This window comes from Panthera tigris, chromosome D3, assembly GCF_018350195.1.
Source record: "Panthera tigris isolate Pti1 chromosome D3, P.tigris_Pti1_mat1.1, whole genome shotgun sequence".
Taxonomy (NCBI): domain Eukaryota; kingdom Metazoa; phylum Chordata; class Mammalia; order Carnivora; family Felidae; genus Panthera; species Panthera tigris.
Window position 1 is genome coordinate 22,995,380 of NC_056671.1, and position 17,096 is coordinate 23,012,475.

The 17,096-nt window shown below is 39.5% G+C and overlaps 1 protein-coding gene across 1 annotated transcript in view; it reads right to left on the reverse strand.

The window, feature by feature from the left end:
• Positions 1 to 5,528: 5,528 nt before the first annotated feature.
• Positions 5,529 to 17,096, reverse strand: part of HORMAD2 (HORMA domain containing 2) — a 90,740-nt gene continuing 79,172 nt past the window's right edge. Inside the window, exon 11 of the mRNA XM_007082533.3 lies at positions 5,529 to 6,516. Within this exon, the coding sequence (XP_007082595.1) occupies positions 6,412 to 6,516 (105 nt within the window). The 3' untranslated portion in view covers positions 5,529 to 6,411. The remainder of the gene's footprint in view (positions 6,517 to 17,096) is intronic.

The following is a 17,096-nucleotide window of genomic DNA, read 5'->3' on the forward strand; positions in this document are numbered from 1 at the left end:
AATGGGCTGAGCCACCCAGGTGCCCTGACAAATCCATTTTATATTAACCTACTAAGGATTTTTTTCCCTCCTTTGATCTTGTTAAATAGTAATGAAGTCCTTCTGTTGGAGTTTGAGTATTTTCTTGATTATTTTCACATATGGTCTCTGGAAGCAAGATGACTTTGGGTTCAAAATCCTGCTTCTGCTAGCTGTGCGACCTGGGGCAAGTGGTTTAACTTCTCTGTATCTTAGATATCTCCTCTGAAATGGAGATAACAGCAGCACCTACCACATTTGATTTGGGGAGGATTAAATGGATGGGCACATGTAGGTGCTTAAGTAGAGTGCCTGGCCCAGTGTTAGCGCCACTGATGTTGACTAATATGGTGATTAGCTCTGCTGAGTGGAGGTCTCACCACACCGCCTGCCATGTAGGCCTGAAACACAGAAGCTGAAAAACTCTGACAAAGCAGAGGAGTGGGTGTGTGGGCCCTGGGAGGGGCACTGGCTACAAAGGGACATGAGAGAATGTCTAGAAGGGACAAAAAATGCTCTAGATCTTGATTGTGGTGGTGGTTACCCTGGGGTAAGGTTTAAAAAAAAAAAAAACCCACTCAAATACTTCTTTCCCTGACAAACCCTCCTTAATGTACTAGTCCAGGCCCTAATCACTTTGCTTCTGGGTTAATGCAAAAGTCTCCTGGTTGATTTTCTGTCTCTGAGCTCTTCTCTAATTCCTCCTTAATGTGCCCATGCTCACTCCCTCTGGGACCCCTTCAGTAAACAGGCCTAGAACAGTGTATATTGCCATTTGTTTAATAAAGAGGGAAAGAAATGAATGTGCATATGCTAGTATGTTTACTTATTTGTGCCTAAAATAGGTCTGGAAGGATATACGAGAAAGTGGTTACATTAGTTACCCTAAGAGGAAGGGAACTGGGTGGCTGGGGACAGGGTGGAAGAGATGTTTTTCATTATATAGTCTTTTGTTCCTTTTGAATTTTACATCATGTGGATGTATTACCTAATCAGAAATAAATAAATAAAATGTAGGAAATAATAAGAACCCTGCCAAGTTCATCTATTCATTCAACAAATATTTACTGGGCACCTACCACTTACCAGGCATATAGCAGAGTTAACGTGTCCATAGCCATGATTGTGTTTCATCAGCAGGATCCTTCATAAACAGTGCGTCACAAGCCCTGTCTGCTTGGTTAGTTTTAAAGCTTGCTTATAGGAGATAGAATGTGCACTGGTTAATTACAGTGGTCATGGCTGGCATATGATTTGGGAAAAAACAAGGTCAGGGTCAATTATGCTACAAAGGATCTCCTTCCATATACTGAAAAGACACAAAAAGGTATAGAGTAGCAAGGATATCAGATAATACCTCATAACTAACATGTACTGAGCATTAATTTTCTGTGTGCCAAACATTCTTCTGAGTACTTAACCTGTATTAACTCACTTAGGTCTCATAATAACTTTGTAAGGAAGACACTATTATTGCCCCCATTTCACAGATGAGTAAATTGAAGTACAGAGAGAACAAATGACCTGACCAGAGTCACACAACTAGTAAGTAGGATGACCAGGGTTTGAACCCAGGTGATGCCTAACTCCAGAACCCCCTAGTTTTAACCTCTTTGCTGCTTTTTGGGAAATGGATTTATAAAATCTCCCTTTGCCCCAAAATATCTGTTGAAATTCTATCATTAATAAAAGTGTCATAGAATTTTACAGCTAGCAGAGGCCTCAGTATGCATTGGATTCAATTTTTATCCAAAGGAACAACAACATCCTGGACAACTTAGCTTGAACACCTCTCATGATGAGGAACTCATTACGTCCAGAAGCAGTCACCAGCTGACAGCTCTAGTTGTTAATAAAAACTGTAAAATGTTGATTGCCTTTTGTACCAGGCATTTTGCTAGAGCATGGGGTAGAAATTCTTCAATATACTGGGCCCAAATCTGCCTCCCTGCAACTGCTTCCCACTGGGTCTGTGGTCTGCTCTTTGGAACAATACAGATTTTGTCTGTGGTTCCCTGCATGTCATGACATCCGCATATATATTTGAAGACAGCTACAAAGTTCTCCTTAGATTTTATTCTTCCCTGTTTATTCAATCTGTTCTCAGATCACATTCCCTAGGTGAGATTCATTTTTCTTATTAACAAGCTTCTGTTTGAAAATGCAAATGTGGGACAGTAGCATATTAAACCTAATCTGATGCCTCCCTGCCACTGAACTGTCTTGAGAGAAAAGGAGTCTCCATCTGGGGAAAGGAGCAGGGAGGGTGTTGAGAAGAGAGGCAACTGGGAGCATGGTTCGACTGCTAGCACGGGTTTGGAGTGGGTGTTGATACAGGATCTCCAGGTGGGCAAAAAGCATCACAGTGATCGTGGGCTCCCAAGACTAAGGAAGGAGACATGCCAAGAGTTAAAAAACAGCAAAACTGATGAACACCTGTTGAGCACTGGCTTTATGCATGCTTAGGGCAGTTAGCTTTCATCACCTTGCTTTAATCCTCACAACAGGGTCACCAGGTAGGTGCCATTATTATCCACATGTTACAGATTGAGTAATATGAGGGCTGGAAGGGGAAATAACTTGTTTAGAAAAAGGCAGTCCAGTTTTGAAGTCAGCAGCCTAAACTTTTCCTTAACTACTTTGATGAAAGGATGATGAAAACCTAACTTTGCCAGCTTACCCCAAAGCTGATTAGTAATTATCCAAATGGAACTCAGATGCCTGAGACTTCCACAGTCTTAAGGAGTTCCGCAATATCCAAATAATGACCCCCAAAAGTCCACTCTTACACCAGGTTTCTGTCCTAAGTATTTGAGTCCTCGAGGAGTGTTCCATGCTCCATCGGTCTGTCTTGGATGTTTTTGACTATCTCAGTGAGCCTGCCTCTCCACTTCTGTCATGATGAAACCCCTGTACTGCTGAACCTCATGACACAATTAAGACCAGACTGAAATGTTTAATGAGGCTTTCCCCGAGGATGCCCTATGGAGCAAGTCTCACATGCAGTTTCCAGCCAGGTTGCAGGGATCAACCTAAAATCACTATAGGTTTACCCACCACCTCCCACACAGTCAGCCAATAGACTTTGTGAGCCCACCACCTCCTACAAAAGTCAGACTCAACAACTGTGACACTTCCACAAGGTAAAACCTTATTTGCAAAATTGTAGTGCACCCAAGGGGAAGTTACACGAACAGATTAGTATCTCAAGCCTCTCTGTTTCTGGATAGGATCTTGGCTTTACCATTGCATAACCAAAGAGTCCGTTAATTAAGGCCCTAAAGGGTGCCCTCATCCTCTGCAGAAACTGAAAACTGCATAGCAAGTCTCAGCCAGGGCCTCATTACACAACATACAATCACAGTTAAAATATTGCCTTTAAAAAAATACAAACCAATTCTTTCTAAAGAGGATACATTTGGGATAAACAAAGGCATTTTCTCATTTGTATAGAATCTAGGTTCATTCAGTGTGGAGAACCTTGCCTTAACTCTTACAAGCAGTTTGTTAAACCTCATTTTATCATCTGGATATTCCTTCTGAATGATGATGATTATAACTGAGAATTATTTGGACTTTAAGAATCTGTGGAAATCTCCAAAGATCCAATACTATTGGATTTGCAACCACAAATTAACAAATGCTAAGATACATTGAAATTGGCTCTAATAGTGTCATTTTAAAACCATACACAACTTTGAACTTGTGTGAATGCAACTTTGACACTGATGAACATTTCCAGCCTCTTCCTGGCAGAAGTGAGCTGGAGAATGAAAGAACCAGACACCAGAGGGACCTGCAAGAGGGGAAATGAAGGTGTGGTTTCGGTGCTTGGCTTCAAAGGCTAGTGGCAATCATGGGTCTAACCCCATCACTTTCCAGCTAAACCAATTTTCTGTAAAGACAGAAAAACCCCAAACGGCCGATGTCAAATTTCCCCTGCATCATTTTTAATTTAACAATGTCCCAGTTTCCAAGCTGTCGTCATCTAGTCTTTGTAAGTGCACTGATGAACCAAACACAGGCAGGGGGAGGGAATGGCTAGAGTGTACACCTCAGACTCTCCAGCTTGGGGTCTAAGTTTTCATTCTTTTCACTGAAGTTCTAGCTCCTTGATGAACTTGTTCACCCATTCCATTACTATTAAGGCCAGAAATGAATAGACTAGAGAAAAGAAGATTTTTTTCCCCCTACCAATAAATCATTCAGTAAATAGAATTGAAACCCTCCAATCTTGACAGCTGGTTGCACATATGAAGTCTGGTGTGTATAATCAGCTAGTTCACATTTTCATGGTTCTAGGATCCTTTTTTTTTTTTTAAGATTTTATTTTTAAGTAACCTCTATACCCAGCATGAGGCTCGTACTCACAACGCTGAGATCAAGAGTTGCATGCTCTTCCGACTGAGCCAGCCAGTCATACCTCAGATCCTCTTATAATAGATCTCCTTCCCTGTGTGCCTGTGCTCAGCCAAGGGCATAGGCCCGGAAGCTTCTCTCTGCTGCCAAACACACATGTGCACATGCACATATACACACACACATTGGGCATACACATTCCACCTAGTGGCCTCAATAAAAGACCATTCCTTTGGGGAAGGAGGGTTGTTAACAGAGACAATAAAATCACTATAGAAATTTTCTAGACAGATTCAGATTCTAGACTTTGATCTTAGGCCAAATAATGAAAATCGTAAATACAGATCGAGAGCCAAATTCCCCTTTTAGACAAAATGGTTTCTCCTGAAATCCAGATTGACTAAATACTCCATATAACTAATTTGTTTTGAGTCAAGGACTCCTAGGGTCTTTGTAAAGCTCCCTTGCGTTCACTTACAATGGAGGTATGCTCACTACCTCAGAAGGCAGCCCATTTCAAAATTTTGGCAACCTGTAAAGTTAAAAGTTCCTCCTTAAACTGAGCAAGATTGACCTCCCATAGTTTTCACCAATTTGGTCTTATATCTACCCTCTGGAGGGACACAAAATAAACTTAATCCCTCTACTAGACAGCTAATCTCTTTATATGATTCTCTTAAAAGAAATTGTGGTGACTCAGGCTACAATCCTACGAAGGATATAATAAACCCAATACCTTTCCCTCCTCCCTGCAGTGGCAGAGTAAGCCTAGTGAGTATACTTATCATGCTGGGAGAGGGGAAAATGCTCCTCCCTGGCAGGCCTTGGATGAGAGTCTGGCAAAGGGTAGTGCTGGACAGACAGGCTTTCTCAGATTTTCCTCTCTGTTATGATAACCCGCAGCCTTCTGCTGGCTAAAGTACATGTCTGGCCCCAGAGATTCTCCTCTTAGTCTGGGTCAGAGGTCCAGGGTTCTTACGTGTGCAATAGAATCCTGGGAGTTCTCTGCAGGGCCCCACCCTCCAAGATTTTGATTTAGTAGAAATGAAACAGGCCTGGTAATTCCGTATTTTAACAAGCGCTCCAGGTGCAGATGTCCTTACTACATTTGAAGAAACATCAAACTAAGAAAAACAGAGAAGTAAAAAAAATACTGTGCATTTTGGTTTTATTTAACTGGAAAGCACACATATTCAACATTTAGCTTATTGAAGTCCTATCCATTTAAATTAAGTTATTAAATTGCATGTTACTAAATAATAAAAACACTTTCAGTCACTTATTATTCATCTAATACTAATCATTAAGTCTGTCAAAATTCCCTCAGAATGAGGGAATGAACAGTCTGCAGGTTATAGACTGATAAACTGAAGTATTTGTTGGGAAGCATTCAACGTGGGCCTTAAGAAGGGAGCCAGTCTTCTGCATTGCAACCTATTGCCTGTCTCAGGTTGGCCAACAGAGCAGGGCATCGGGCCAGATTTGAGGAACTTTACAGGGAGAGTACACTTTGGTCCAACACTTGGCTGATCAATCTCGTGATTGAAGTTAACATAAAAATCACACCTGCATAAGCACCACCACATACATCCATGCAAGTCTGTGGGAATTCTAATAAAGCTATAGAGGGTTCCAGTACACAGGTTACAACAAGTTACAACATTTCACAGTAGTCTAAATACCTGGGGAGTTTAGTTATGCAAAGAAAACCCTCCTTCCTTTGAGAACAACAGCTTATGTCTTTTCAAAATAGCTGCTGTGGTTCTTTTACAAATATAAAGGCTGTCTTGTCTCTAACTCAGCCTTAAAGTAATGCTATCCCAAGGCAGCCCCAGTAACTTTGTTTTCTTGTGGCAAAGTGAACCCATGCTCTACTCAGTAAGTTATCACTTAGTAAATTGATTAAAAAAGTTGAGCAACAAATTTAGTAAAAGATTTTGGTGACAGGAACTTACTTTCCTATTAAGACACTTCATGCATGTTTGTTGTAAAATAAAATTATTTTAGAATAAATGCAGTGAAGGTATCTAACTTTCATTTTCTGTCAGGGATGAAGACTTTCACTGGTTCGCTGACCTTCCTCTTCTTCCTGGAGCTCTGAGAACTTTGCTGACTGTACACAAAATTCATTCTTTGAATCTGTGAGAATCACCAGAGAGGCACAATTCAGCAGAGATTTTGACGTCTGCACAAGGCATATACAAGACAGGTAGACCAAGCATTAATCCCTCTAGCTGCATAACGGATCCAAACCTGCTTTCCTGTGGACTGGTTTGGCCCTGCACAGAGGCCCTGCTGCCAGTATCAGAGTCTGGTATTCCAAGTTTCAGGAGCTGAGGTCCCCTGGAGGCAGCCAGTTTCAGGGACAGTTTCTTGGCTCCCTTCAGTGAATTCAGCACATCCAACTCTTAAGGGAAGAGTTGTCAAGGTGTGGGGCCAACAAGGAGCAATTAAGGGTCAGGAGAGATCTAGGGCACTGATTACTTTAGAAGCAAATATAATTGAAGTCCCAATTTCAGTTAGCAGCAACATACAGCCTTATCTTTCCTATCATATGTTCAGATTAATCAATTGGGGAGGACATGACCCTTCTTTCTGCTGGAAGAGAAGTGTATATTATTGATTAGAGGGAAGTTAATTAGTGAATCATCATGGACATATATTTTCCCATTGGGCTCGGATTTAGTAAAGATTTTAAAGCTTATTTTTGCTTAACTGAGAGAACAACTGGATGTGTTATAATCTTGCAAACAATCCCTAATGCCTGTAATTCCAAGAAACACAGAGTTTTTATATTTTCCAGCCACTAGATGGGAGGAAAGGTTTTTCAATATCCTCTCTTCTTTCTTTGGTAGGAAAATGGAATAAAACATATTTTTAAGCAAGATTTGTCAGAATATCTAATAGAGGTTTCTAACACCATCCTGTTTTCTGTTATAGATGTAAGTTTTTGTTATTATTGATATGTTACTACTATAAAATAGTAGGAGTGTCAAGAAAGCACTTAGGTACCATTTAGAACCAAAGATTGGGTCTACAAATGGCTACTTTAATCACTGTTTTTCTTTAGTTTTAGAAAGCATTTGAATTTCTGATCTCAGAAACCACAAATTCTCTTTGGCTTAAACTAAGACATCGATTGTAAAATTCTGAAAAAATAAAATGAGCAGCTCATCAAATAACTGGTTTGTTTAGATATGTAAAAGCATGAAATGGTCTGCACTAAAGGGAAAGAAATAGCAACATAAAGCACAACAACCAATTTCTTTATCCAGGAGATGAATTTGTTACAGTGTGGCTGTAAAAAAAAAAAAAAAAAAAAAAAAGCACTCAGTAGAATTCAGCTTTTCTAGAAATGTTGCTTGGGTATGCTTTCCATTCCAATGAAAATTTCCTCACTTCTATCAAGTCTGGGTATACTGAGAAGAAAGGAAGATGGATATACAAATCCTCAAATGACAAGTTGGCCTGATGGTTTAATAGTATTGTTTTCTTTTTCTTCTTTACTCAAAAGTAAACCAGTTTTATTACAAGTTTCAGAACTGTATGTTTATTGCAGTGAGTTAATCAAAACATCTTTAATAATGTATACAATTTCAAGGCAACCAGTGAGGCCTGGGAACTCTCAATGGGTTTATGGAAAACTAGTGCATTCAAAAGCAAGTATGTGATCGGTCAGGGGACACTTTCTAACATAGATGAATAATCTATATGAACTGTATATAAACCAACAATTTATTCATACATTTTTCTGAGTGTATTTCAACTGGCTGAGTTTGCATATATGATGCCAAAGCCAACCAGGCAAGCAAAGAGCCAGTGATCAGGCAGCCCAGACAGATTATCTGGGTGATCTGAGCAACAATGGATGATCATCAAATGATGTCTAATGCACATCATATTATATTTAAACAGTTAGCTTTAAAAATTTTTTTAACGTTTATTTATTTTTGAGACAGAGAGAGACAGAGCATGAACGGGGGAGGGGCAGAGAGAGAGGGAGACACAGAATCGGAAGCAGGCTCCAGGCTCCAAGCCATCAGCCCAGAGCCCAGGGCTCGAACTCACAGACCACGAGATCGTGACCTGAGTCGAAGTCGGACGCTTAACCGACTGAGCCACCCAGGCGCCCCTAAACAGTTAGCTTTTAAAGTGTTTCTTTTATACAGACTAACAAGAGGCTACTATGATACACTTACCAATAGGGCCTCAGGAGTAGAGTATCTACATATATGTCTGAAAAAAGCCCTGAAGATATGCTTTGTGCTATAGGATATTTCCCTACTTTCCATTTTTGGCTTGGTAACATGTTCTCCATTTGAGAAGCCAGAGAACAGGTTTTGCCTTAAGCACAGATAGGATAGCTAGCTGACTTGGTGACAGTATTTGAACAGCACTGGAAAGGGTCCTTTCTTCTAAATGATTCAATTTATCATTTATTCCTTTATTCATTTACTGAAAAACAAATGTTTGTTACTTGAATGTTCTCCCAGAGTTCTGTATTTGGCCATCTTTTCTCCTTATTCTTCACATTCTGCATATGTCTCCTGGGAATCAGTCACCAATTATAAGCAAAGACCTCCACATTTATATATTCAGCCTAGATCTTCCTTTTGAACTCCAGATCCGTGTGTGTAATCAACTGCCTACTAATAGTCTCCACATGGATGTTCCAAAGAAAACTCAAATGCAATGTGTCCAAATTGGAATTCATCATCTGCCTCTCAAAGCCAACTCCAAATCTTTGTTCCCACTCTCTGTGATTCCCCTAGGGGTGTCCCATTGAAAACCCAAGACTCATCCATGAATACTCCATCATTCTCACACTACCATCTAACTAACCGCTAATTCCTATTGATCCTACCTCCTTAACAGCTCTCAAATCCATCCATTTTTCTCTACTGCCAGTGCCTCTACTTTAGCCCAGGCCAACATCATCTTTCCCAAGTACTAAGTCTTGAACTCCCACTACTACTGCTTCTCCAATCCATTCTCCACTCTGGAGCCTAATTTGTCTTATATGAAATCTGACCATGTCAGTCGCTCTCATCCATCCACTAATGACTTCTCATTGTCCTCAGGATAAAGTCCAGACTCTGTGTGGCCCTTGCCTACCTCCGCAGCTTCATCTTGTCCAGACTTACTGAGAGCTACTTGCAGTTCCCCAAAAGGGCCCTACTCACTTCGCTCTGGATTTTGCCTTTAATGCCCACTCCCATGCCCTGCTTCTCCCTTCATCATCAGGCCCAGGGTCATCCCTGGAGTTTCTTCTGCCTACTGGCCTTCTGAGATATCTCTATGGTTGCATTCTGTTCTTACCCCTTTTGTGGCATTTACTACATAGTATTATCAGGCCTATGTATCAGTATGCTCATCCAGAGGATAAACTCCTTGAGGTTAGTGACAGTATCTTAGTTATCTTTGTATTACCAGTTCCTGATATCTGGTAGGTGCTCTTAAATTACTGGCTGAAAGAATGAATGCATTTTTAAGATGAATGTAAGACAAGCCCTATGCTGGGCACTAGGACAAAATCTCTAGCAATAAAAAGATGAAGACACAGACGTTTTCAAGGATCAGGTCTTATAAGAAAGAGGCATTAAGTGCACGATTATAATATAATGCAATACAATATAATAAAAATCCATTCAGTAGCCACAATAGACATCCATTAATTAATTCAGCAATTATTTATTGAGTTCCAGCTCTGTGCATGGTACTGTTCTAGGTGCTTGGGACACATCAGTGAACAAAAGAGATAAAAATCCCTGCCCTATGGATTTTACAATCTAGCTGTGTTACTTTTTGGCTTCCTATTTTCCAAGGACATCTCACTGTTTTTAGGAAATAGACCAAAGTTAATATCTTGGCTTTTTTCCACACACCGCCAGTGATTCTTTACATTTCTAGGGAGGGAGAGGGGTCACAGGCTGGCTATAAGACCCTGATGAAAGCTATCCCCTCTCTCCTCAGAATGCTCACACCTGCAACTCACACACTCATCCACTGTGGCAGGCCATTTGAGGGGGCACCCCCGAATATCTCTCAGTTATAATCACTACCCCCCAGGACCTGGCTCTGCCCAGCAGTACCAACCTCACCTCCCCACTTGACCTCTCACTCTCTGCCCTCAGTTTTCTCAAAGCGTACTTCTTCCTGATTCTAGACCTTTGCATATGATGTTCTTCCTGCCTAAAATGTTCTTTCCCCTCTACTTCTTTGTCTAGTTAGTTCATATTCATTCTTTAGATCTCAGATGAAAAATTATTTCCTCAAAGAAACATTCCCTACCTTAATTCCAATTAAGTTAGGTCCCCTAATCATATGCTCTCAATAGAGTTCCAGGAGATCAGGGACATGCCTGTCTGTCTTGGTCACAACTTGTACATAGTAGGGGCTCAATATATATCTCTCGATGAATAAATAAGTGAATGACTCTTCAAAGTGTACTCTGCCTGCAGTGTAGAAAGGTACTTGAGGCATCAAGTGGATGCAGGGTGATGAATCATACTGTGGTAGTAGTAAGGGGATAACTTGGGTGACAGTCCAGATGAAGAGAAGTCAACAGTGAGAGAAATATTTAGAAGATAGAGTCAGAAGGATGCCCAAGTGGATATGACAGTAAGGAACAGGTAGGTAGGTCAATAGTGACTCCCAGTTTCTGGTTTAACTAACTTTATGGATGAAGGTACTGTTTTTTCAGGTAGAGAACAATGGCAGTTTTGAACTTGCTGAGTTTGGAGAACATGTGAAACCCCCAAGTCGACACATTGAATAGGCAGTGGTATATGGAAGTCTGGAGCTCAGGAGAGAGGTCTAGGATAAGGATGAAAACTTGAGAGTCATCAGCACATGGAGGCTAATTAATGACATGGGTGTGGAAGAGTTTGTTTATTGAGAGATCTGAGCGTGAGAAGGGAAAGGGGCCAGGACATAGCCTTAAGGAACTCCAACATTTAGAGATTAGGTGGAAGATAAGCCAAGAAAGGAGATTGAGAAAGAGAGAGATAAAAGAAGACTAGCAGGCTGTCATGTAAAGAAAGCCAAGGGAAGAGAGTTCTAAGAAAGACTGGAGAAAATAAAAGAGACAATGGTGGTGGTAAGTAGTGTCAGTTGCTGGGAGGTCAAGAAAGATGAAGACAGAAATATATATAATTAATTTAGCCACATGGAAATTACTAGGTGCATCGGATTTGTGGGGACAGAAGTCACCTTGAAGTCAGTTGAAGAGTATATAAAAAGTAAAAAAAAAATTGAGACGGCAAATACACAAAATTTTATAAAAGTCAAGAGGGAGTAACCAACTCACCCTGGGAAATTTAGAAAAGTCTTCTTAGCAAAAGAGGGACATTGAGTGGAGTCTTAAATAATGAGTAGGAGTTCACCAGACTGGAGACAGTGAGGAGGTGAGGTAAGAAAGTCATTCTAGGCAGAAGGTTCAGTACATTTAAAGACATTGAATCATGAAAACACATGGAAGGTATATGGGAAAGTGAGAAATGTCCCTTTATTGGCTCTTAGGGTTAAATGCTATGTATCCAATACACTCCTGTTAAAAATATAAATACTCCTGGGATTATTACTCAATATGATGTTAGTGTAAATTAACTCATCAAATGGTCTCCAAGTGGCAGCCTGCTGAAAGCAGGGCCTCACAGGCCTTGGAAAGCAGACATAAGTTTCAATATAGAAAGAGCAGTTCAGGGTACAGTACTTACTTTGCATTAGGAGCTGGATCTGCGTGGGGAGCCAAGGGGGGAGGGGGCAGCCCCAGGAAACCAGGAAATATCATGAGTACTTTATGTGCCTGGGGTGAGATGAGAGTGCAGTGAATTTTGCTTACTTCAAAATTATTTGTCAGGTCAGATCTCACAAAATGTTTTCTCTTTAGAAAACCAGTCCTTACCAGTATAGATTTATAATCAAGTGTTAAGCATGGAATCTTTGGATTTGGAAGTTCCCAGATCAAGAAATTTTATGGTTCAGAGATGGTGTGTGCCTCTATAAGTAAGTTATAGCAGTGATGTTAGTTTTGGTTCCTCTCTCTTAACATTTATCCTTTTTTTTTTTCACAATTAAAGGTAAATCAACAACAAGTATAAAATAAATGCTATTAGCTCAAATGTAGGTCAAGTTAACATTGATGAATGAGCAGTAAGAAACTGAATGCTTAAAGAGAACATATACCTCCAACTCCAGCAGAGCTGTGAGCTCTCTTATATGTTGGGAAGTGTCTCATGTTTTACTAGAATTTGTGAATTCATTTACTTTCTTGATTTCCTGAAATATATGACCAGGGTTCTGGGCCACAGATGTCTTTATTTAGGAGGTAAATATGTATTATCCGTAGAGTCATAACCACATATTTCCATTAATATCCAAAAGTTATTATATCAGTTCTCCCTTTCTCCATATTTTCTAAAGCATCATATGGCTTTAAGAGCTCTAGGATTAATTCAGTTATTCAATAAACATTTTGGGGTACCTTCTCTGTGCCAGATATAATGTGCTAAGCACTAACAGTACAAAGCTGCTCAAGACATAGTACATGTGTGTAGGTCTGGTAGGGGGAAACAAACTGGCTACAGATGAAATGATAGTCATGTATAGGGTACAGCAGATGTTCCAAAAAGATCTTATTAGCTCTTCCTGAGGAAGCTTGGCAAGGCTTCAAAAAGGATGCAGAGCTTGCACTAAATAGTGCAAGATGAAGAGAAATTCACCAGGCAAATGGCATTAGAAATTGAGTTTGCAGGGAGACTCTTCTAGACAAAAGGAGCCCAAGTCCAGGTATATAAAGCAGAATATTTTGGAGAACTGGGATAGTTCAGTGCAACTAATATAAAGGGGATAGTGTGGTGGGCTGGGTCAGACAACATCCTTCTCTGAAGTTTGGACTTTGTACTGTAATGGACTGCCATCAAAAGTTTCTAAAAGCAGATTTGTTTTAGAAAGATTCCTGTGGCAGTAGTGTGAATGGTAGACTGGAGAGGAATAAGACAAGGAGCAATGAGGCTACTTCAGAAGAGAACCGACCTGGGCAAAAACAAGAGCAACAAGGAAGTTAGAGAGGAGAGGACTAATAAGGCAGAGGGCTGAGGAGAGAGAACAAATGCCTGAACCCAAACCTTAATATGACTTAATCATTCACTGAAACAAACACAGGGAAGGCAAATAAAGGAGTAAAAAATGACAAAAATTACGTAAGTTTCTGGTAATGGCATTGACCAAGATAAGAAATAGAGGAAGCTCAGGGGGTAAGTGGTGGGAGCATGGTGGGGAGGATGGATGGAGAAATAATTGACTCTGTTTTCAAGATTCTGAAATTGGAAGTGAGACATCCAAATGAAGATGTTCACCAGGCCATTGATGATGTGATCTGGAGCTCAGGATGGAGGAAACTGCATCAAGAGCACATACAGAAAGATGTATTCACTATGGACAAAAGATGGGATATTACTTGGGTTGTCTGGGTAGCTCAGTTGGTTAAGCATCAGACATTTGATCTCAGCTCAGATCTTGATCTCAGGGTCTTGATCTCAGGGTCATGAGTTCAAGCCCCACATTGGGCTACATGCTGGGCATGGAGCCTACTTAAAACAAACAAACAAAAAGATGGGATATTACTTGAGGTCTGGAAGGAAGGAAGTAAAAGTAGATATAGATATGTGTACATTTTTTAATATAGGGGAAGGAAGTTGAATTATCCATATTTGATGGCCATAATTATTTTTACAAAGTGAATTTAGGTTATCCACTTACAAAGAGAAGGAATTGATTTTGGGTGGTGCTTAAGACACTTAAGTGGTGAAAGTCTGAACAATGAGAAAGGCAGCCAATGATAGACATTTAAAACTAATGTTAATTGTTGCTTAGGTTCTGGATGGTTTTAAGCTATATCACCTTAAAATTAAAATATGTAAGTTTAACATATTAAATTTTTGCTTTTTTTACAAACATTTGAATGCTTACCATAGACCATATATTGTGCTAAAAGCATCACAAATATGATCTCATTTATTCCTTATGATAACTGTATGAGTGCAGGGAGGGGTTTTTATTCTTCTTTTACAGATGTGGAAACTGAGCTCAGAGAAGCAAAATGACTTGTTCAGTTCACACAGTAAGTGGAAGTCTTGAACCCAGGTCTCCTGATTTCAAATTTAGTGCTCCTTATAATTTATGTTTTCATCCCAAAGGGGAAAATGAAAGTTGGAAATTGCAGGAGATTTCTATGTAGGGTTCAAATCCTTCTATTTTGGGTCATAACCTAAGAGGACCTCAAACTAAACACAGCCAAAGCTGAGTTCACTATTTTTCCTTTGTAACCAATTTTTCCTCATGACTTTTCAATTTCTATTAATCACCATTTCCCAGTCATCAAAGGTGGAAAACATAGTCACCTTACATTCTTCTCTCATCTAATGCCTACACAGAATTCTTGTAATGAGTAAATGGAATAGCACAGATAGAGCATCTGATATAGCAAGGCATATGCACAAGTCATTCAGTGACTGACAGCTGTTAGCATTTCTACTGCCACAGGCATCCTCTACTCCAGCCAAACTGGATTGTTGTAGTTGGCTGAAAAATGAGCTGCCAAAAGATATTCCATGTCCTAATCCCTAGAACCCATGAATGTTACCTTATATGGCAAAATGTGGGGGGGCAGGGATCTTTGCAGGTATGATTAATGATTTTGAGATGGAGAGGTTATCCTGGATTACCTGGGTAGACCCTGCATATAATCACATGTATCCTTTTTATGCTTTTATTTTTTTAATGTGTACTTATTTTTGAAGAAGAGCGAGACAGGGTGTGAGCGGGGGAGGGACAGAGAGAGAGGGAGCCACAGAATCCAAAGCAGGCTCTAGGCTCTGAGCTGTCAGCACAGAGCCTGACGTGGGGCTCGAACTCACAAGCCACAAAATCATGACCTGAGCAAAAGCTGGACACTCAACCGACTGAGCCACCCAGGCCCCCTAATCACATGTATCCTTATAAGAGAGAAGCAGAGGGAAATTTGAACACAGACAAAGAAGACAACATGACCACCTAAGCAGAGACTGGAGTGATGTGGCCATAAGCCAACGAATGCCAGCAGCCACCAGAAGCTAGAAGAGGCAAAGAACAGAATTTCCCCTAGAGTCTCCAGAGGGAATTTGGATCTGCCTACACTTTGATGTCAGCCCAATGACACTGATTTTGGACTTCTGGCCTCTAGTGAAAGAATAGATTTCTAATGTTTTAAGCCACCAAATTTGTGGTAATTTGTTACAGCCTTCTAAAACTAATACAGTTACATTCTCCAAACATACCTCATTCTTTTCCCTCTTCACTATTTCCTGAATTTCAGAAAATGGAAATCTTCTATGACTTATTTTCTGTTAAATTTTGAATAATTCCTTCAAGATTAATCTCTAACTGTTAATCTCTAATGGTAGAGGTAGGTAGCAAAAGAATTATTGATACCTACTGTGTGAAAGACATTGAGTAAGGCATTGCACTGCAGAGAGTATAAAACCGTAATATTAATGCAAAAGAATTCCCAAAGAAATTAAACCCAGACCCACATAAAGGACAAATTGTTTACAAACATTTATGCTGTCAGAAAAACACAATTACAAAAACATAATTTGGGGATTTGCTACCTACCTCTACTGTTAGAGAATAACTGTTCAATTACACAGTTATTCATACATCCTAAAGCCGCACTGTTACAGTAGCCATTAGTCAAATGTAACCATTTAAATTAAGTTTAAATCAATCAATATTAAATAAAATTTAAAATTCACTTCCTCAGTTGTATTAGCCACACTTCAAGTTCACATATTAGACGTCACAGATAAAGAACATTTTCATCAACTTTCACAAAAAGTTCTGTAAGACAAACCTCTTTACAGTGGCAATCTGGATATAATCCAAGTAAATAGAAAGTTTCCTAGGGACCATGGTGATAATGGAAATACAGAAACTAAAAATAATTTTTCTTCAAAATGCAAAGACATTTCTTCAAAATGTAAAAATGGCAATTTTCCCAAGATTATTTTATCAAGTTAGTGTAATCCCAATCAAAATTCCAATAGTATGTCTGTTGGAACTTAGTAAACTGATTCTAATAGTCACCTAGAAGAGAAAATGTACAGAAAAATCTTTAAAAAAAGAACTATGGGAGGAAAGGAGTTGCCCTTCCAGATAGCAAAACATAATACAAAGAGTAATTAAGACATAATGGTAACAACTTAGAAGTAGACATATGGATCAGTGATATTGAATAAGAAGTCTAAAAACAAACCTATGTATGTATGGGGCTTTAATTTATGATAAAAGTGGCATTCAAATTAGCAGGAAAGGAAAGACAATTCAAGTAATGCCAACACAATGGGAAAATGTTCTCATATCAGAAAAAAAAAAATTCCAGCTAGTTTAAGAAGCCTGATGAAAAAGCAAAACCATAAACTTATTAGAAGAAAATATAGAAAAATTTGCTTATAACTTTAGCACTGGAAAGGCCTTCTCAATCAAGATACAAAATGACAAAACCATGGAAAGACATCCCATGTTTCTAAATTGGAAGATTTAATACTGTTAAGATGTCAATACTACCCAAAGACATCTACAGATTCTGTACAATCTCTGTGAAAATCCTAATGACATTTGTGTGTGTGTGTGTGGAAATAGAAAATCCACTCATAAATTCATATGGAATTTCAAAGGCT